Genomic DNA, 23,631 nt, shown 5'->3' on the forward strand with positions numbered 1-23,631 from the left:
TTGTAAAAATAAATATCTATGAATTCATATTAGTTCTCTGAGCAGTCCTGTTTTTTTTTTTTTGGTGACAATGCCTGCTTTCACTTCATTCTCAAAAGTTTGAACAAAACATTTGAATCTTTGCTTTGCAAACTGTTCTATCATCTTCACTCTTCTCATGTTCTTACTTTTATCTTACTTTTATCTGATATACAGCAATGATGTTCAGCCATCTCTATCGTGAGTGAATTGTTGTGCTTGACCCCCTCCCGTCCTCCCCCATTCCGTCCTCCCCCTTAACAAGGTTAAAAATGTTAATTATTCCATTGGTCATTTTAAGTTCAGTTTGCAATGCTCATATACTGCACAAAGAACTCAAGGAATCTGCTCAAGCAATATACACACAGTGGCTCTCCAGTGTGGAATAATGTCAGAATCAAGGTTATGGTATAACTGTGACAGCAGGGCTCTGACTTTCCCAAAATGGAAAGTAAATACAGCTTATAAGGGTGTTGAGGGAGAAAGTCCCATGCTGGGTTGTGTAACAAACTGCAGCAAAACAGATGGTGAAGTTAGTTATAAGCATTTATTCCTTCTTTACACAGTGTCCTAACCATGCGTGATGGGAACTTGCTTGTCAACTCCACAATGAAAGTGAAACTTCGACAATCACACTCACTCATAACATATTTGATGTTTAATAATGTATTAAAATTAGGGATACACCGATATGAAAATATTTGGCCGATACAGATTTTAACAAAACCTATTGACTGATATCGATATTTTGCCACTTACATTATTTTGTAATCAGATCACTCTTTTACTCAGGAATTAAGTTTTAAAAATGAACAGAGGTACAAAAGCTTTTTATTGTTCTAAAAATAATTTCTATTGAACATGGATTGGATCCGTTGAACACATGACAGGCCAAAATTTTAAAGAGAGCCACAATGAAAGACAAACAGAAGATAAAAAGATTTTAAAAAATATTGAAAAAGAACTAAATATCAAAGCATGATGATTGATGTGAAAAAATATAAATGTATGCAAATTCATATTATGCATATGTTGGGCAATTAATAATAATAATAAATACTTTCATTTATGTAGCGCTTTTCTAGGCACTCAAAGCGCTTTACATAGTATAGGGGGAATCTCCTCAATCACCACCAGTGTGCAGCATCCACCTGGATGATGCGATGGCAGCCATAGTGTGCCAGTACACTCACCACACACCAGGTATTGGTGGAGAGGAGGGAGTAGAGTGATAGAGCCAATTAATGGATGGGGATTATTAGGAAGCCATGACTGAGAAGGGCCTATGGGGGAAATTTGGCCAGGACACCGGGGTTACACCCCTACTCTTTACAAGAAGTGTTCTGGGATATTTAATGACCACAGAGAGTCAGGACCTCGGTTTAACGTCTCATCCAAAAGACGGTGCCTTTTACAGTATAGTGTCCCCGTCACTATACTTGGGCATTAGGACCCACACAGACCACAGGGTGAGCAACCCAAGCTGGCCTCCCTAATACCTCTTCCAGCAGCAACCGTAGTTTTCCCCAGGTGGTCTCCCATCCAGGTACTGGCAAGGCTCAACCCTGCTTAGCTATAGTGGGCAACCAGTCAAAAGCCCTGACTGAAGCACTGATTGCAGTCTATTTTAAGCTTTCAAGGTTAGTAATTGTGCAAGAACATATTGCGATTTAAATCTCAACTCAATCAATTGTGCAGCCTTAATAGATATCATACCAATGTCTGAGAAGTCAAAGTTTGCTGGTTTCAAAGCGTTTTAGATGGTTTTACCTCATTTATAGGTGACGCTTTCAAAACTGTCACATCTCTAACAAAGATTTGTCCTCATTAATGTGAGAACAAGAATGATTGAAATTGAAATATTACATGTTCTTAGGAGTGCCAAACCTTCTACATTCTGTAGCTATCATTATCTTTGGAGTGTGCATTTGAATTCACAGAGGTTTTACAAAGTGTGTTGATAATCAATTATAAATGGCATTTTCATGCTTAAAACCGATAGTTTTGATTTGGTCAAAAATTGGCCGATAAATATCGGTGGCCGAGACATCAAAGCATCCCTAATTAAAATGCAGAGAATTTTTTTTGGGGGGGTAAAAAATGCAATGAACGTGAATGGTGACTGAGGCTGTCAGTCTCTAACATTCTGCCTAACACCTCCTTTTGTGTTTCACAGAAGTCAGTCAGTCATACAAGATTGGAACAACATGAGGGCGACTAAATGACGACAGAATTTTCAGATTTTGGTGAACTAACACTTTAACTTTACTAAAACTATAACAGACCCATCTATCTTGCCTTTTAAAATCAGACTAGAATCTCTAAGAGGTTTTGTGACAGATGGCAGGGACATCCACCCTGCTGCTGTCCTTCTAAACTCAACACTAATGCAGAGTCATGAAAACAGCCAATGCATGACATGGCTTGTGACAGCCAAGCTCTAATAAAAGCATCAGGTTACAAATAATCAAAATTATTGAGGCTCAGAGAAACACTGACAACTCTCTTTCTTTACGTTCATTAGACCTGTTCCCATGACAACACAGACAGATCTTGTGATTTCCTGGCATCGACATAGTCAAAACACATACTGTTGATCTGTGCACCTTAAGAGTCCAACAGTCAAGAGTCTGAAAATATACATACAGTAGTCTCAGATCAGAAAAACACTCGACGCAAGTACACAAATTCAGATGCGAATGCTTGGCCAATGCCTTGCATGCATCTCGGCCCCACTGTTATCAATAAATAAACGTGTGTTCTTGCAATGATGTGGCAGTAACAGACCTCGTTAGAGGTGAGAGTTACCTTCAAATGTCTGTGCCATTAAACCAGATGAGTTATTCCTGTAGCTAGCGATAAATTTAGAGTTAAACAAAATTTAACAAACTTGCCCAGCTAGCTTTTCTTAAAATAAGGACCCAAAATGTTTTAATTCGGACCGAGCTTTCCAGATATCCTGAAATTTCAGTACAATCAGGAGGTGTTCCGATCGAATGCATGCATTAAAAAAAAAGCTAGATGCAATGAATGGAACAGAATGCAAGTGTTTGGAGATGCATTTTTAAAAGCTGAAGTTCTTTTAACTTGCCATGCCATCTTGTAAACGCGGCGGTCCTCTGTGACACACTGAAAAAAATAGTGAGGCACAGCGCAACAGTCAAAGACATATGACTAAGACTTTAGTAAACGAAGTTTACGTAAAAAAACAACAACTGAAAAACAGTGTAAACGAATGGCAAAATGCGCTTGGGGTAAAAGGCCCAATACACGGCTCTTTGAAATACTTGATTCTGATAGCAACATTCTGTGGTATAACACTTATGGCCAAAGAATACTTCGGTTTTCAGCGTGCCGCTACATCTCGCGCACAGAGCGTGTGAAGCTAAATTTAGTCTCCAGCACAGCAGGGGCGCACTATCCGCATGCAGCCCAGTTTTTTAAGACATGCTGACAGTCCACATTGGCCGCAGATGCGCCTGCCATTGACTGTACTAAAAAAAAATAACAAAACAGTTTTTGTGCCCATGCGTCAAACATGTCATACTGTAAATTCTAATAGTTTTCTGAAACTGTAAAAAAACTGTTTGCTCAACTTAAGCTGAAGTTTTTCCTATTCTTACTAGTTTTAATCAAGTTACCGTTAATCTCTACTTTCACCTGCTTCTGAGACGTCTGAGAAAAATGGTCAACAGATCAATGAGAACTGATTCTGAACAATGCTTTTGAAACTAGAGCGAAGCATGTGCCTTCCTGTAATATGCTGACACTGGTGAACTTCTGAACTGAAAGTTCTGACCTCAACTAATTTGACAACACGCACACACACACAGACACACACACACACACACACACAGACAATTATATATGACATAATTAATTAACTAAATCAAAATCTTGCTCTGGCATCTTATTGACTAATGGTGTAATATTATGTTTATGGACTCTCTTAATGTGGGAATCATATAATCCATATTCTGATCTGCTCCCAATGTTGAGATGCAAATATAAGAGCAGATGAGAATATTGGCAAAGAAATGTGATGCAATGTTGCACCAGTGATGTGGTAACTCAAAACAGCGTTTTTTTCTTGTAAGTCAGCCTCACTGAATCCATTTGTGCGAGTTTCATGACCCTACACTTAACAAAACTCAAATTACATAATCTTTCATGGTAGTTACGGTGTCTTTGAGAGTTTATCAGTTGATCACAATAGGCCGAAAGGTCATATGATTCCTCCAAGTCCCTTTATAATCTATCTATATATATATATATATATATGAGTTCACATAACCTTCAGCGTCTGCTAATATTAGCCTTGCTATACTTGAATGGAGAGTTACATAATCTATTTGACATGGGATCTGCGCAAATATCTACAATTGCCCGAGAAACCCCAATTCTGCTGAGGTATATCTACACCAAACTGGCTGGGTTATATTCAAAGATTGCTTGCAAATGTCCTGTTGGACTACACAGGAGTATGGCTTCCATAAGGTCAACCAAAACTATTGTTGTTGATAAGAATGTGTCACAGATAATATGTTATTTTAAAGGGCTGTTGGCCTCAAGGTTAAAGGAAGCTGTGAATCATTAACAACATTACAAGAGTGCAGTAATACTGGCAACATTTCATCATGTTCTAGCACAGCTGTTAATATCATATTATGGCATAATTTGAAAGGTCAGTGTGATACTAATGCCTTCATAAACATTATCAGCAGTCTTCAAGGGATGATTAAAACACTTTCATGGAGTCTGTTCCATTCAACTGTGTTCTAGAACTACAATTAATCCTCCACTCTAACATTTCAAACAGCAGCCATATCACCCTGCAGCTCTCGCCTGGTTGCCCAAAGCTAAGCAGGGTTGAGCCTGGCCAGTACCTAGATGGGAGACTTCCCGGGGAAAACTATGGTTGCTGCTGGAAGAGGTATTAGGGAGGCCAGCAGGGGGTGCTCGGTCTGTGTGGGTCCTAATGCCCCAGTATAGTGACAGGAAAACTATAATGTAAAAAGGCACAGTCCTTTGGATGAGATGTTAAACTGAGGTCCTGACTCTCTGTGGTCATTAAAAATCCCAGGGCACTTCTCGTAAAGAGTAGGGGTGCACCCCGGTTTCCTGGCCAAATTCACCCCATTGTCCCTTATCTATCATTGCCTCCTAATAATCCCCATCCCTGAATTGGCAACCATCAATAGCTGGTGTGTGGTGAGCATACTGGTGCACTATGGCTGCCGTCGCATCATCCAGGTGGATACTGCACACTGGTGGTGGTTGAGGAGAGTCCCCCTATTCTATGTAAAGCGCCTAGAAAAGCGCTATATAAATGAAAGGAATTATTATTTATTGTCCAGTCATTATCTGCTTCTGAATTCACAAACTACACACCTTAAAGGAATATTCTGGGTTCAATACAAGTTAAGCTCAATCGACAGCATTTGTGGCATTCTGTTGATTACAACAAAAAATTATTTTGCCTCGTCTATTCTTTCCTTTAAAAAAAAAAGCAAAAATCGAGGTTACAGTAAGATACTTATAATGGAAGTGAATGGGGCCAATTTTTCGAGGGTTTAAAGGCCAAACCCATGTATTATTTGAGCTGTAAAGTTGTTTAAACAGTAATTTTAGGGTTTTAGGGTTTGTTGCCATTATATCGTCATGTCAATGAAGTAGTAAAATTGGCTATAACTTTAGTCAGAAAAGGTAAGCAAGCGATTTTATCACACTAAAATCATGTTAACTACTAGTAGACCAATATGGGATTTTTAATGCAGGGTGGCCGATAGTCCGATACAATGCCGATATATCACACAATTTAATAGTATAACATAAACATAGAATTGCTATAAAAAAAATTTTTTTTTTAATTATTTAGCACTATATTTACTCAACTTTAACTTTGTAAAAAAAATTATCTTAAAAAAATAAGATTGTATTTTAAATGGTATAAAGCAGTTTCTTCTGATTTCTGTTTAGTCATCAATTTTTTATTTTATTTATATGCACACGAAGAAACTGATATTATATTAGGAAGAAGGGTATATCAGATGGATGGGCATGTGCGCATTAGTAATCGCATTTTCTCACAAAAGGCTGAATCAAACCCATTGTACAATACAGTGCATAGTATGACATTTACTCTCAAGGTTGCACTCGTGCGCTCGTACGGATCTAGCTGACAGTTTAAATGGGCTGAATCACCTGCTTGGATTGTCACAAACTGACCATTATGATTTGTGAATTAGAGGATGTTTTGATCATGATCCTGAAGTTTTGATTCTGGCTGATTGGATATGTGCATCAGAGGAAGATATTAGAAGAGCACTCGACGGGAAGAAACGGCTGGATTTTCGTGAGGTTCATGAATTACATCTGTTTAAACGAGACAGTATGATACTTGCCTTGTTATCATTAGACAAGAAAGTTAAAAGTTACAGGGAATTGCTGAGGAGAGGCTGACAGAAAACATGCTTTAGATCTAGCTGACAGTTAAATCAAATCTCTTTATTGTCACTCAACCCACTGTTGCACTTGTGTATATGGTTGAGTGACAATAAAGGGATTTGATCTGATCTGATTTGATTTGATAGGAAGAAATACTGTATGAGAGCTTCACAGTATGCTGGATTTCCTATAGTTTTGTGACGTTTATTACATCTGTTTAAACAAGATATCCACATATTTGCAGACAGTATATGGTATTAGTTTCATTGATATTTGCCTTTTTATCATTAGACAAGACAGTTAAAAGTTACAGGGAACTGTTGAGGAGAGAGAGGGAGAATGAAACAGACGAGCACTGATATGTGGACCGTTTAAATGACACTGTGTTGCACACTGGTTTATTATTGTAGTAACACAATGGCATGTAACAAAAAACAAACTGTGATTGGTCGTGTACATGTCTCAGATGCTTAACATGCAAGCAAGTGATTCTCAGCGCCCTCACGACCCTAAGAAAAAAAATCGGCCAAATGGGAAAATGTATTGGCTAATGTCGATCATTAAAAAAATCCCAATAGCGGTTGATTTATCGGCCTCTGCGATATATCGGTTGACCACTAATGTTAACGCATACTGTTTACATCTTGTGACTATACTTTTGAAACAGTGAGTATTTTAAGCCTTAAATGCATGGGAATTTCACCAAACACTCTTACATATTCGGTCTTTAGAGACCCGGCAATTATATCTATCACAAATAGATCTACAAAATGCCCAGTGTAAAATGTTCAAAATAGCTTCAAGACAATTAGAAAATAATAAAATATATTTAACGTTTCATATATCAAAGACAAAATGCAACAAATCAGGCCAAATCTAGAAAAGGATTACTGACTATTACAATGAAATTTAATGAGATGAAATTGGCTTTCAAAAACAAATTGAGCTACATAGGATACACATAACTTACACAAGCATTTTTACAGGCACTTATTATTTATAGATGCACAACTTACATCATTTCAGTAGTAAACCCAAATGACAATAATCATATCATACTATTCATGTGTTACACTTGCTATAGTTTACTTCCATGTTGTTTCTTCATCAAATAGCAATGTAAAATGTAAATCAAGTCAATCACTGAAACATCAGTGTGACCTTGAGTAAGAAATAACATTTATAATATGTATGTGTACATGAATATGGAATACTAATAAATCACCATTGTTGTTAATTTTTTTGTGCACAGAAAATTGTGATATAGTTTTTATTTGTATGAATATAGTACTCATTCCTCTTGTAATAATAATAATTAAAAAAAAAAAGATATCCTGTGATAGTAAACTTGCATAGATATGAAATAATCATAAAAAATATAATTTATGGAAGTGCAGGAAAAAAAACAAATCGACACTCTTACATACCTAGGGTCTCTCACGACCATATACACTTAAACCATCATAATTTCATTATAATTTTGTGTTACACTATTTATAAGAGAAAGAGGAATACTAAAGAGGTGTGGGAACAACTCCAAAAAATGGACTGAGGTCCCGGGTTCCTAAAGACCTGAGGTATGCGTTTAAGGGTTAACATTTATGGATTGGCCCCATTCACTTCCATTGTAAGTGCCTCACTGTGACTAGTGGTCGACCGATATATCGCAGAGGCCGACAAATCGGACGATATTCTGACTTTTTTCATTATCGGCATCGGCCGATAAATTTTCCCCTTTGGCCGATTTGTTTCTTGAGGGCGCTGAGAATCAGCTGCTTGCATGTGAAGCGACTGAGACATGTAAACGACCAGTCACAGTTCATTTTGTTGTTACGTGCCATCGTGTTACTACAATAGACCGGTGTGTAACACAGTCTAATTTAAATGGTCCGCATATCAGAGCTGCAGCAGACGCGTTTGAGCTCATAATGTTAAAGTGCTTGTCTGTTTCTTTCTCCCTCTCTCTCCTCAACAGTTCCCAGTAACTTTTAACTGTCTTGTCTAATGATCAAATGGAAAATATCAAACTAATATCATATACCATCTGCAAATATGCGCATATCTCGTTTAAACAGATGTAATAAACCAACCTCACACAACTTCAGCATCCTGTGGAGCGCTCATTCATCTTCCTCTAAAGCACGTATTTAACAGTCTCTCCTCAACAGTTCCCTGTCACTTTTCTAATGATAAAAGGCAAATATAAATAAAACTTCTTTTATATACCATCTGCAAATATGCAGATATATCGTTTAAACAGATGTAATTCAAGAAATCCAGCGTTTTCTTCCCATCGAGCGCTCATAGAATATCTTCCTCTGAAGCGGGTATACTATCAGCCAAAATCAAAATTTCAGGATCAAAAGCTCCTCTGATTCACAAATCATGACGACAATCCAAGCAGGCAATCCAGGCCGTTTAAACTGTCAGGAGATTGAGGCTTGCGCTGGATCCGCACGAGTGCGTGAGTGCGACCAAAGACTTTCTAGCAAGTCAGTCCACTGTCGGCCATGTTTGGAACGCTCTCGGTAGACAATTTCCAGTCATAACAGTGAAGCTCCTATCTAATTGAATGGAGAAAGACCAAAATCTCCAAAACGGTAGGTCAAGATTACGATCAAAGAACATATTTCAAATCAGCAGTAAAATCTGACAACACTGGTATCATAAATGGTGCTTCTTTACCTCAGATTATGCAACTTTTATAGCTAATGCGCATGCACGTTCTTGAGTTGATTGACAGGCAATGTCTGTATCTAAAAGGTGATTGGCTCTTTTACCTGTAAGGCAGGACTTCTTATCTACCTCCGTTGATAGTTGGGTGTTCTGATTTCTCCCATTCATTTTAATAGAAGTGGCCCGTCTCTGCTAAATAGTCTCTGGTGCAACTTCAAAGTAAAAGCGCTTTATGTGTGCTATAAGTAAATGTCTTATTCACTATGCACTGTATGTACATTTGATTTGATTCAGTATTTTTTGAGAAAATGTGATTGCTAACGTGGACATGCCATCTATGGTTGCTGGACTACTGTGTGTACTTTTATGTCCTTCTTCCTAATATATTAAAAAAAATGTAATGGGCAAATAAATCACTAAAATATGATGACTAAACAGAAATCAGAAGAAACTGCTATCTACCATTTAAAACTCAATATTATTTTTTTAATCTTTTTAACAAAGTTTAAGTTTTGTGTGAACTGGGTAAATATAGTGCTAAATAAGAGGGGGTTTTTGTTTTTAGCAATTTTGTTATTTACTATATTAAATGGTGTTATATATCGGCATTGTATCAGCCTGTCGGCCACCCTGATCTCTGGATATCGACATCGACCATTAAAAAAATCCATATCTGTCGACCACTAACTGTAACCCAAATGCTTTTTTTAAGGAAAAGAGAGGCAAGTCAAAATTATTTTTTGTGGTAATCAATATTATGCCACAAGTGCTGTCGATTGAGCTTAACTTGTATTGAACCCAGAATATTTCTTTAAACAGTTTAACTATGGCAATGCAAAACTCCTGACCTAGTACAGTCCACACAAACAACATGTACTCTTTCTATACATTATACATACATATTTTATTTTGTGTATGTTTATGCTTACACATCTCATATGTCTGTGTTGTCTGGATAAAATCGTCCACACTGTCTCATGTTTCAGGGATGTTTTTCACGACATAAGCATTTCAGTGCTCATTGAACCATGTGAAAGTGGTGCAAATGACAAATAAACTTGATTTGACAAATGATTGTTGGCTGTGCATGTGTAATGCACACCTTGAATAAACATGTAAAATACAGAAATCACATGACTAAAAGCTGTCTAATAGTTGTCTTATTCCGCTGCTAATATTGTTGTCTCTATCAATTGCTTATTTTTATTTATTTTTTCAAGTCGCTTTGGATAAAAGCATCTGCTAAACACTAATAAATACCACGGATCAATTATTACCAAGTAAACCATTATTTTGTAGAGGGGGGTCAAAATGACAAGTTTAGCCTGTGATTTTTTGAGCAAAACTACAGGTAAAGAATAACCTTGGCAGCATCATTATTTTACAGAGTTTGGTAGGTCTATTACTAAAACCAGTTGACTTCAGCACCCCTTGTTGCATTATATGCCAATGATGTGAGTCCAAAAATTGGGAAAAACTAACACATGTAGTTTTTTCAAATTTGGAGTGTCAATAACTCCAGAAGTATTAACGATCTCTTAATATCCCTTAAGATTCTGCTTCAGAACAAACTCTCCTTTTTGTATCTTAATTTTAAGGCCCTAATTAGGGTAAAAGGTAAATGTAGCTGGGAATATAACAGGTCTATTTTGTATTAGGCCTCTGTCACTTCATATTGTAACAATGTGCAAATGAATAATCATTTGGTGATCATGAAATACTGTACTGTTAATAGCATTTCCACTAATGAAGAGTTGTGATGGACTAATACATCAGCCAGGCCAATTAATGTTCCGATATTTGCCAATTTTGAGATTATCGCCAACAACTTATAACCATCTCCGCATGGCTATTTAACAGAAATATTTGGTTCACCCTTGTTCATTTCAGCAATTTTGTGACAATTAATTTTCTGTCATTAATTAGTATTACATCTTCACCTACCATACTGTGCTCTCTACATACTAGCCTAGAGGAATCGTCATTGAAAACCCACATCGGTCGACCACTTATGAAGAGAACCAAAGCCGACGCAACATGACTAAGGACACTACATTTGAATGATGTTTGCTATACACTGCCTGGCCAAAACAAAAGTCACCGTTTGGATTTAAATAAGCAGATACTTAAGAGTCTATGATTAGATTATTATTGCAGTGATTAATATGTTTAAGCTGGCAACAATTCACGGCTATGTTTAATAGTGAAAGTAAGAGCATTTCCACATGCACAATGCGACAAGAACTCACAGGATTGGGACTAAACAGCTGTGTGACCATAAGAAAGCCACTTGTTAGTGAAGCTAATCGGAAAAAAACGACTTCAATTTTTTAGGGAGCGTAAAAGATTGGACAATGAAAAAAGATCATGTGGTCTGATGAGACCAGATTTACCCTATTCCAAAGCGATGTGTGCATCAGGGTAAGAAGAAAAGCACATGAAGCAATGCACCCGTCATGCATAGTGACCACTATACAAGCATCTGGAGGCAGTGTTATGATCTGGGGTTGCTTCAATTGGTCAAGTCTAGGCTCAGCAACGCTATGCAGCACTAAAATGAAGTCAGCTGACTACCTGAATGTACTGAATGACCAGGTTATCCCATCAATGGATTTTTTCTTCTCTGATGGCACTGGCATATTCCAGAACGACAATGCCAAGATTCATCAGGCTCAAATTGTGAAAGAGTGGTTCAGGGAGCATGAGGAATCATTTTCACACATTAATTGGCCACCACAGGGTCCTGAACTTAACCCTATTGAAAGTCTTTGGGATGTGCTGGAGAAGACCTTACTGAGTGGTTTGACTCTCCCGTCATCAATAAAAGATCTCGACCAAAAATTAATGCAACTCTGGACGGAAATACATGTTGTGACGTTAAATAAGTTTGTCGAAACGATGCCACAATGAATGTGCACTGTAATCAAAGCTAAAGGCGGTCCAACAAAATATTAGAGTATGTGACTTTTATTTTCTGGCCAGGCAGTGTACCTTGTATGCAAACTGTATATGAACAGAGAGATGACAGGAGGTGCTGCAGGACAAATGGAACATATGGCGTGCCCCAGGACCCGCTGTTGCTTTGTTGAACAAGACCTGGTTGAAAGGAGGTTTTTAAGACATAACCGACTCCTCAGTTGTATTGTATACAATTCTGCATAGCCTTAAGGGTAAACTGCATTCTAACTATTGTCACAATATTTAACTTGGACAACTCAGGCCTTTATAATCATGAATTACACCTTAATTACCTCTAATTTTTGAATGCCATTTTCAGGACATCAATGGGCTCAATATATTGATTTATGTTAGGGTTAGCCAAATGGAAGGTTCAGCTGCAGCTGAAAACATTGAGCAACTCATGTCTGCACCAATAGAACACTTAATCAATAGATGTTTTTGTCATAAGATAAACAAACAGCAAGATATGTTTTGGTGGAGTGAACACAAAAACCTTCTCTCTCATCCTTTTCTAATCATCTCTCCGGATTGTTTATAATTGCAGTGTTCAGATTTCCAGACACTATTTAAAGAATCTCCAACAATAATTACTTTTGACATAGATGGCTAAACTCTTAAGGTTCTAGTTCCATAAAACTCTAGTTATATTCTAGTCAGATGAGATGGGTCAAAATATATGTGACTAGAGCACAGAATAATCTGTCATGATACTGGTTTGACACTAATTAGGAGATTAGTTATGTCACGCGTATCACCTCAGGTACATCTAGTTCACAAACTATACAATGAAAACTAATTAGACATTTATGTGACTTTAAGAAAAACAGATCCAAGTAAACATGGTGAGGCTAATCAGTCATTACCATTTAACTTTAAACAATCCATGTTAGCCAGCTTTGGACGGGCTGTGAGTATTTCACTGAAATTATTTCCTTTCAGAAGGACATTAGACGCAATACTAGTTAAAGTTAAAAACAAACAGTTAGTTAGCTAACAGTTAATTCGACCTAGCCCAGCTCCTGTTAGCCTCTAAGGTGGGGTGATTTCTCATTATTTTCTGCTTAAATCAGTTCACATGGTTACTGCTACTACTAAAAATAAAGCATCGATCATTCCCAAAACGGTAAGAGTGACATCGCTTAAACTAGTTAGTTAAGCTGTCACAGGTAAAGCTAACTCACCTGTCCGCAGTGGTCAACGCCAAAGTAGCTCTCGGCTAGCTACTGCTGTAATGTCCTCCCCCCTCAAAAAAAAAAACAAAAAAAACAAGAATTATCACAGATATTCAATCCAGGCTATATTTACAGGTTCGTCAGAAGGGATTATCAGCGTTTATAAAAACTAAAAGGCCAGGATTAGTCCATAAGAGCGTACATCATACACTTTCTGTCACAACCAGCCCTAGTATGGCTCTGTGTGTTGTGGTTCACAGGCAACCCACGAAGTCTTTTCCAGATGGGGCGTCGGCTACGAATGGCATGCTTCGTGTATTTTCGGTCACGCTCGGCCCTCCATTCGAATTCGCTTGTGTTCGTGTTCGGTTCGTATTCGGTCTTTTTCGGAAATGTCCGATATTATTCGGATACATTCGGCCTTTCAATCGGCTTTGACGACTTGTGGTCGTTGTTATGCATACATACACCTCAAAATCAGCTTGAAACCTCTTGTTCGAGCTACAAATGTAGACTGGAATATTTCACCAATTTCTCACTGGACATTTTACAAAGAAAATATCGACATTTGCCTTTTTGTTATTGCAAAGTAATTTAAACATGAGAAACATGTGTATTAAAATTAGTGTAAGAAACTACCCAATCAACAATATTGGTGAATATAGAGACAACTTAGCAGAGACGGGCCACTTCTGTTAAAATGAATGGGAGAAGTTGGGAAACCCCAACTATCAACTGATGTAGAAAGAGCCGTTCCAAACAAAAGTAAGAAAGTTATTTATTTATTTTTTCACATTCAAAGTGAAATGTCATGCTCCCTTCAGAGTGCCCACATCAAGAGCTCTGTCCTTCGTAATGAGTAGGGCATAGTGATGGTCACTTTTGGTTGGAATTTGCCCAGTAAGTCCCGCCTTACAGGTAAAAGAGCCAATCCCCTTTTAGACACAGACATCGCCTGACAATCAACTCGGGAACGCGCATGCGCGTTATCTATACAAGCCGGTAAAATCGCGTTTTTTTTGCGTTATATGAGGTGAACAAGCACAATTTATGATTCCAATGCTGTCATATTTTACTTTTAATTTGAATTATGTTCTTTTATCGTAATCTTGACCGACCGTTTTTGAGATTTCGGTGTTCTCCCATTCAAGTAGATAGGAGCTGCACTTCCATGACTGGAAATAGCCTCGCGAGAGCGTTCCAAAGATGGCCGCCAGTGGACGTCTTTGATATAGTTGTTTAACTTCCTACAAGAGGCTTCTACTGCTCTCTAGTGGCCATGCAAATATGTACGTATTATCCTGAGGATAAACAGTATTTTCATGTAGAGCTGCGTTTTATGGATTATATACACGGCGGCCAAAGGTTTGGAATAATGTACAGATTTTGCTGTTTCAGAAGGAAATTGGTACTTTAATTCACCAAAGTGGCATTCAGCTGATCACAAAGTATAGTCAGGACATTACTGATGTAAAAAACAACACCATCACTATTTGAAAAAAGTAATTTTTTATCAAATCTAGACAGGCCCCATTTCCAGCAGCCATCACTCCAACACCTTATCCTTGAGTAATCATGCTAAATTACTAATTTGGTACTAGAAAATAATTTGCCATTATATCAGACACTGCTGAAAGCTATTTGGTTCATTAAATAAAGCATAACATTGTTTTTGTGTTTGTTTTTGAGTTGCCACAGTGTGCAATAGACTGGCATGTCTTCAGGTCAATATTAGGTCAAAAATGGAAAAAAAAGAAACAGCTTTCTCTAGAAACTCGCCAGTCAATCATTGTTTTGAGGAATGAAGGCTATACAATGCTTGAAATTGCCAAAAAACTGAAGATTTCATACAGAGGTGTACACTACAGTCTTCAAAGACAAAGGACAACTGGCTCTAACAAGGACAGAAAGAGATGTGGAAGGCCAGATGTACAACTAAACAAGAGGATAAGTACATCAGAGTCTCTAGTTTGAGAAATAGACGCCTCACATGTCCTCAGCTGACAGCTTCATTGAATTCTACCCGCTCAACACCAGTTTCATGTACAACAGTAAAGAGAAGACTCAGGGGTGCAGGCCTTATGGGAAGAATTGCAAAGAAAAACCCACTTTTGAAACAGAAAAACAAAAGAAAAGGTTAGAGTGGGAAAAGAAACACAGACATTGGACAACAGATAATTGGAAAAGAGTGTTATGGATCTTAACCCCATTGAGCTTTTGTGGGATCAGCTAGACTGTAAGGTGCGTGAGAAGTGCCTGACAAGACAGTCACATCTATGGCAAGTGCTACAGGAAGTGTGGGGTGAAATGTCACCTGAGTATCAGGACAAACTGACAGCTAGAATAACAAGGATCTACAAAGCTGCCATTGCTGCACGTGGAGGAGATGAGAACTCTTTGAAGTAGTTTAAGAAGTTCTGAAATTCTTTTTTTTTTTTTTTTTTTTTTTTTTTATTGTAATAGTAATTTTTCACATTATTAATGTCCTGACTATACATTGTGACCAGCTGAATGCCACTTTGGTGAATAAAAGTACCAATTTCTTTCCATAAGAGCAAAATCTGTACATTATTCCAAACTTTTGGCCGCCAGTGTATATTATTGTCCTTTATGAATAATTGGGTAAAGATTACTTTGGTTTAGCTTATAACATGCACAAAAGTGAACCACACCTTACCGTATAGCCTAATGTTTTGGACGCGCCATAACTGACTGCGTATTAAAAAGTCAATAATAGGGGAGACTTTTATATTTAAATATACTTTTTAAAAAACACATATAAATAAAGAGAAATGTTCTGTACGGCACAGAGTAACTACACATCGGATAGAGAAGGACCAATTGGGAAATGCACTCCATAGTGGAGATCAAAGGTGAAAAGTGTGGATATTGCTGTGGCTACTGTGGGAACGCGTCATTTGGTGAGAGGGTGTGCATGGGTAAATAAACTACATTTTGCATTGTGATATTGTGGCTGTGCATAGTCACTTCGAAGACTACTATGGTACTACCACGGTAAATGTCTTAAAAAAGGTAGTACAATTATTATGTTTTGATGGCGTTTTGAATGATACATGTTTTTTGTGCTTCCTTGCCAGTAGTACTGGAAGTACTGAGAAATTTGTGTTTCCTGTTCTGCAGTTTAAAACCATTTTATCATAATACGACGAAGGCTCAGTTCATGAATATTAATTGAGTCGTTCTGACTTTGATTTATTTATTTTCTGGGGCGTTCCTTGCGTTCATTCGCCAGCAGATTATCGCCCACCCCCAACGTCTGCCTTTTAGCCAATCGGACAGGCCCATGGAGCGAACGTCACGTAACGTAATTAATATTCATAACTCAAGCCTGTCCAATAGTAGGGTCTGTTAAATCGCTGCTGGGCGCAGTGACGAGTGAGTGTGGAAATGGCAGCGGGCGGATCGTACAGTATAGTGGAGTATTTCGGGGGAGATGATGGCTATCGCTGCGGTTACTGTAAACATGAGAAGGGCAATTTTTCACACGGTAAGTGGACATTAACAAATAAATATTAATTGAAGTGAAACACTTGTATGAAGCCGGGTTTGACCAGTCAACACTGACTAGCATGGGCTTCCGTTTGCTATTACCAGTTTCATATATTGTTGAACACGATTTGTCACATTTTCAAACGCTTAATTAGTGCAAAATTACTAGTTAGATTATTTTAAAGGGGGTTGCACTCTAACCTACCTTTGCAATGATGTCCCAACAGATTATCAGTCCATATCTCCATTAGAGAACTTGTATTTTAGCATTACTTTACATTCATTTAACCCTTGTGCGTCAATTTAAAAAAGTTACTTAGTGGTCCTTAGAGGACAAAAATGTCCCTGTCAAAAAACTGCCATAAAAATATTATATATTAATATTATCTTCCACTTTCACTGACTTAGATTTTTTAACCAACATCAGTCCTGATCATAACTACTAAATATTCATTCATTTTCAGGATTTTAACCCTTTAAATGCCAGTTTGTTTACATAATGCCACTGTTGTTTTTTTACACACACACACACACACACACACACACACACAGCACACACACACACACACACACACACACACACACACATTTCTCAATACACACAAAACACACTCTGACATCCATACCAACACACCCACACAATTTCAGCTGCAACATTTATTCAGTTGGCCTGCAGTGCTCTATAATACAGCAAACAGAAAATAGGGGAAAAGCTTGTATTTGCTCCATAGGCTAAACATGAGAAAAATGGAGCCATCTGGAAAAATTATTTGATGGAAAATATTAAAAATAAAAATGTTGAATTCAGGGCTCCGGAATTAAAGCAAAATATCATAGAATTAATGATTTTATGCTTTAACGGCACTGGGATCAAATATTGCAGTTTTAATGGGTTTCAATGGGGAAATTTTTGTCCTTAAGGTCCTGAGTGTAACTACACAGTGTATTATAGATGTATTATAGAAACTGAGGTTGCAATATCAAAATTCCCCCAAAAATACACACCTTTGGCAAAATTTATGCCGTTGGCATTAACACAGCCAAAATGATTGAAAAAACTAAAATGAAAAAGACAAAAATGTCCCGAAGGATGCACAAGGGTTAAGTCCCATCTTCACTACAAATTGATGATATTTGCTTTATTTGCCAATTAGACAGTCAAATGCAGGTTAATCGACTATGGTTCAGACAGAGGTCTGCTCTCCCCCTTGCATACATTTACCACGGTAACCATAGTGTACGCCAAAATACCACAGATAGTTGCTATGTTGAGACTACAATTAAACAGGTTGCTTGGTATTTAGCTACCACTGTCATCAAAAGAGATTATAAACTAAAATGACAGATTCTGAGAGCTTTTTGCATAATTTGAACAAGATCCCATATTACATTATAATAGGTTTAAAAACATGCACCCAGTTATATACGGTACATATGTAAAATGTGTAAAAAAAAAATATATGTCAATATATATATATTTTTTTGCATTAAAAAAAATGTGCCTGTTGTAATTATAGTCCCACACACTAATAACCATGGTAGGGTAACTTGATGTTAAATATGTATTTAAATATATAGGTCTTATTAATGTTCGTTTCATTAGGCTACTATGAAAATTACTTTAATAAACTAATGCATACATAATACGCAATAAACTGTTACGCATTGTATAGATTATATAAGTGTAGTAATGTTCACGTTAACACGTTATCTTGTATTACCATATACAGTATATAGCCTACGTAATAATTAATGGTTATTGTTTGAATCTGTGTACTATAATGTGCTTTTCTTTGTATATTGAAATTGTTTTCCTATTTAGAAATATACATTTAAATGATTTGATATCACGAGAAAAAGGCACCACCGACAGCAGTAAAAGGCACACAAAAAAAGACATTTGATATAATTATGGAACACAGTTGTCCAGCATCTGCAAAGAGCATCAAAAACTAGCTTGGGTGCATGCAGTATTTTTACAAAGTTTAATTGCATAAGTTAAATTTAAATGTATATATTTACGTTAAGCAGGGAAATAAATTTACAGTGCAAATTATGGTTACTCCAGGGATGCTTGTGCATTATCATTAGATGCTGGAATTGTCCGCCCCTTACTGAAACAGAAAATATGATTGGTTAGCAAACATCCAATCACGTCTGAAATGAACGTTCTGAATGGTGGATCAGTTTAGTCGGACTGTCTGTCTTGCCAGTGCCATCAGTTGCACTCCCGCCTCACGCTGCTCTGTGTGCGTTTAGAGGGAATCTCTACATTTTAAAAAGAAACACACACAATTCACTCAATGGTGCTGCGGAATCACGTTAGTAGTAAGTTCATTGTCAAAAGCCTACTTGTTTTTCTGGCGGCCATACGTATCATCACTTATTTTAGGTGGGCGTACGCAAAATCCCAAGAAAGATAGGTGGGCATATGGTGTATGCCTGCGTATGCCCTAGACTACACTACTGGTTTACAGTAGTAACAGTAATGGTTACTGTGGTTTATTACTCATGGTCAATTTTGTAAGGGCAGAAAAAGATTACAACTTTTAAGTGATTTTATTTACTCCAGTCAGGAGAGGATGTCAAGATGTGTTGCAAGTTTAATCATTATATACATTTTTATTCAAATGTTTGTACTGCTGACCTTTTTGTTGAGGTTGACAGCTTTCTTGCGGAGATGGTGCTAAAATTGGCGACATAAGCTGATGAACAAGGATTGTGATGTCGCTGTGTTGTTACAGTGGGAACGTTAGATATAAATAGTGGGCAAGGTTGTCTATGAATGAACGTGCTGGAGATAATCTGATCCTGAGACCGGAATAAGGAAGCATGCTTCTGATGTTAATCCTGACGTGGATAGAAGCCATCAGTCCGGGGTGGGATGGAAAGAGATATTCGTTTGCTTTTGATTTTTCTGATTTTTTATCTTAAGGAATTTACATTACACAAATTATTGTAACGCCAGTCCAAACCAAAATACAAGAAATAGGCTGAATTTGACTAAAGAGAAACTTTATATAATAGGGTTTGAACCCTGGACACCTCACACTGAAAAAGCAGCAGGCTTATCCATAGACTAACAAGTCGTGATGAATATTATTCCGTTATCCATGCATTTATCCACAGACCTATGAAATTCCTGGACAGAAAGTGGCAGATAAAAGGATGCCGTTATCAAATACAACATGCATCAAGTCGACATTTTCTGGATTATTTCCCCACTCCTCACCACTTTTTAAAACAAAGCGACGCCCCTGCACTTAACGGTATTACCCCATTTTGACTTGCACAGCACTGAACTGTCTAGAAGTGAATCACTCGCCATATTCTTTTTTGACAGTTGCACTTTACCATATTTATGCAAGCAGATTGCATTAAATCAGGCTAATGCTTAATGCTCAGCGATGGCACTATCTGCCCTGACATGCAGTCTGAATATTCCTCAGTCATTTTAATAAGAGAAGGTATACTCTAATCAGTTGTCTTTTGTAGTTAGTAAGTAGTTTAAATTGTTTCAGGGCTTGTTACTCCCCGTTTATCTGATGTAAACAGAATCAGGGGTCTATTGTGTTGTGTTCTGAATAACAGTTGCCTTATATCTGTTCGATTAAAAGGTGATAAGGCAGGGAAAAAAACAAACCCCTCACTTTTGATCTTGTAGTGACCAGATGGATATTGCCTGAAAGGGCTCAGTGGGTGGTGCTGCAGTGTCTTGTGATCCCACTCCCCCACTGAAATGGTGTCTGTTGAATTGTTTGTTTGTTTATGGGAACTCTAGGCCTGGACTATATAGCCTAACATGACAGTGACCGGGCAGGGCTATTTAGATTAAAAATATTTCTCAATATTTCAGCCTTTTGACAATATTTGATAAAAATGTCAACATTTATATTTTTGTGTCAATACATTTTGAGTGTTCGCACACTTCAAACGGATCGAACTAAAGGTGTGATTGAACTGATTCACTGAAAGGGACAGTAAAGCCTAATTTATACAATGGAAGAACCTGAACTTCTTTCTCCTGAATGTACTAAAGCACCCTAGGCTAACGAAGCCTTGGTTTATACCATGCACTACCTTGATTTCAAATTAATTAAGGAAACTAACAAAATAAATAAAGAACATCATGTCCAAACCACTCACCCACGATTAGTTTTAACCAATCATAAACACTCTGCGACAAGCCGTGTTCTCTTAGGTCAAGAATTTGAGGGATGTGCACGAACTGGAGAAATATCAGCAAAGAAACTACAATGCATTTTGTCGTCAAATTTTAGGTGAGCTAAAAGTATCCTGTTTGCCTAGGAAGCATAAATTAGTAGGGATGTCGTAAAATATTGATATATCGATTATTGATCGGCACATTATTTTATCGATATATTTTTGAGACATCGATGTATTAACATTAGCTGACATTTAAATTAGAAGCCTAATTTGTGTGCTTTCCAATGGCGTAATAGCTTTGGGAAACTGCAAGGGGGAGATATAATATTTACTGAAGCCAGTTGCTGGTAGGAAAAGCACAGTTGTAGTCACAGTTGTAAAAATATGCCTCTGCGTATGAGATCGTCAACCTGCGCATCTTATCACGTGGCTTGTTGAGCGCATTGCCATGGAGACATAGCGCGTGTGGAGGCTTCATGCCGTCTACATCACGGCAACCATGCTCAACTCACTACATGCCCCACCGAGAACGAACCACATTATAGCGATCACAAGGAGGTTACCCCATGTGACTCTACCCTCCCTAGCAACCAGGCCATTTGGTTGCTTAGGAGACCTGGCTGGAGTCACTCAGCACACCCTGGTATTCGAACTAGCGAGCTAGTGAACTCCAGGGTTGGTAGTCAGCGTCTTTACCACTGAGCTACCCAGGCCCCCCAAAAAGATGTACTTGTAACTGAAAATACATTTTGTAGGCTATATGAAAGATACATATACACAATGTCTGCACAATGATGGCTAAAGTAAATAATCTTTATCCATTGATAATGATTTGGGTTGAATTTAATGGAAAACTTAAGCGAGTTGCGTTCAGTAGCACTGCAGAATGTGCAGCCTCCAGTGTCGTAGCTCGTTTTCTGTCAGTGGCGGTGCTCGTACTGTGATAGAACATAAATGTTTCGAATTTTAAAATGCACCATGTCATCTGCCAAATGCGTCCGGTGTGCTAACCCCTTTAATTTATCCTGCTGCTCACACTTTACCAAAGTTTAAAAAGTGTTAAAAAATATGTTTGAAAAGACAAATACTATTGTGCATCGAGCAGCGTTATTTATATCTGAAAAAAATCCTGATATACTGTATATCGATAATCATCGGGAAAATCTTCTGATTATCGATGCGTGAAAAAGGCATCGATCCCAAGCCTATAAATTAGCCTTTTAAAAAGAACAGATATGTGGAAATTATTCCAGTCAAACAATTAATTCTGATTCAGACTGAAGTGTGATTCACAAGCCGATTCGGTGCAATATGTGAACCGGTTCATCAGATTGGATTAAAAAGAACAGACTGAAAGAATTAAACCTGCACAAAATTAACCTGCTCGAACAGACATTATACAAGCTCAAAAAATAAACTCATGGACCCTCCGGCAGGTCCAAAGTGGTTCACTACATTGTAAACTAAGTTTACATTTAAAACGTTAAAGTCCCCAGATACATAAATTAGGCATATGGGGTATCATTTGAAAGCTTAGAATCTGAACTTTTCATAGAATACCATCATGTTTGCATTTATGTTTCATAAAATAACAAAATAAGGGCTGAAAACATCCACATCGCATATAAACCGCACCTAAAGGTAATGTGGTAGAAATATTATATAATTATTAAGTAATATTAATATTATGTATTTTATATATATATATATATATATATATATATATATATATATATATATATATATATATATATATATATATATGTCTTTCACATAGCACCCAAATGGACAAGTCATATATTAAATGAAAGCACTCATTCTTATGAATGTGACTATAAAATTTATTTTATTTCTCTAATACCACAGTTTGAAAGATCTTAAAAAGAATCACAAAGTGAAATTTGATTTCTGTAAGTCATCAAATACAAACATCTAATTTATGCGCCGGTCACTGCTGCTGTAAGCCCCAAATAGCAAAAAGCTTTATATCTGCTTTTACCTTAGACAGTTTTCTAAAATAAAAATTAGACATTTTTTACTTGTCTGTGAGCTTGCTTGTGTAAATATTCCAATGTTATTTCTTAGATCTCCAGAACAAAATATGCAGTCCAGCAGGATAAGCAAATCATCTGAAAAATATATGATCGACTATTGGTGATAAAAAAAAAAAAAAATTATATCATCGCAAAGGGGAGGATCACGGCTTTCTGATGACACCTAGATTGTGCTTTTAGTCCACTCAGAGGCCGAGATATTTGATAAAAAATTGGGGGCAGTGCATGAACTGAAAATTAGACTGAATGTCTATGGACGAGCACATCTGTGAGGACTGAAATGTGTTAGAGTGCCACCTACATTTCAGATCGACATTTTGTGATGGAAGGTGATAGAGGACATTTGATTTTTTTAGTACTTGCTGCCATCTAGTGGAATGAAATTAGACTTTTTGGAGGGAGATAGAGCAAACAGAACCAGAATTACATGCTTGCAAATTTAGGACAAAAAAAAGTTTTTTGTTTTTTTGTAACTTTCTGTTTATCATAAGATTGTAAACGTATACCATATTATTTATGAATAATTGGTGTCTTTTCTTTTTAATTTGAGGGGTTTTCTGAATTTTATTTTGCAATTAGTCCACAGTATGTGTAAATGGTGAGCTTTTAAACTTGAGTATGAAAAA

At 37.2% G+C, this 23,631-nt stretch overlaps 2 protein-coding genes across 11 annotated transcripts in view; one reads left to right on the plus strand and one right to left on the minus strand.

Annotated features, from left to right (window-relative positions):
* The window catches only part of LOC127411930 (CSC1-like protein 2), a 64,958-nt gene extending 51,423 nt beyond the window's left edge, over window positions 1-13,535 (minus strand). For 3 of the 4 annotated variants that reach the window (XR_007892365.1, XM_051647850.1, XM_051647848.1), the window contains exon 1: window positions 13,284-13,526. The gene's annotated coding sequence lies outside the window, so the exon portion shown is untranslated. Of the gene's footprint in view, window positions 1-13,283 lie in introns of all 4 variants that reach the window. The other variant, XM_051647849.1, reaches the window with a different exon arrangement.
* A 3,114-nt stretch (window positions 13,536-16,649) lies between these two features.
* The window catches only part of LOC127411944 (arginyl-tRNA--protein transferase 1-like), a 133,349-nt gene continuing 126,367 nt past the window's right edge, over window positions 16,650-23,631 (plus strand). For all 7 annotated transcript variants that reach the window (XR_007892371.1, XM_051647883.1, XM_051647884.1 and 4 more), the window contains exon 1: window positions 16,650-16,782. Coding sequence is in view for 6 of the 7 variants with exons in the window: in XM_051647883.1 (XP_051503843.1) it covers window positions 16,683-16,782 (100 nt within the window). In the remaining variant the exon portion in view is untranslated. The remainder of the gene's footprint in view (window positions 16,783-23,631) is intronic.

Source organism: Myxocyprinus asiaticus, chromosome 21 (genome assembly GCF_019703515.2).
Source record: "Myxocyprinus asiaticus isolate MX2 ecotype Aquarium Trade chromosome 21, UBuf_Myxa_2, whole genome shotgun sequence".
Classification (NCBI taxonomy): domain Eukaryota; kingdom Metazoa; phylum Chordata; class Actinopteri; order Cypriniformes; family Catostomidae; genus Myxocyprinus; species Myxocyprinus asiaticus.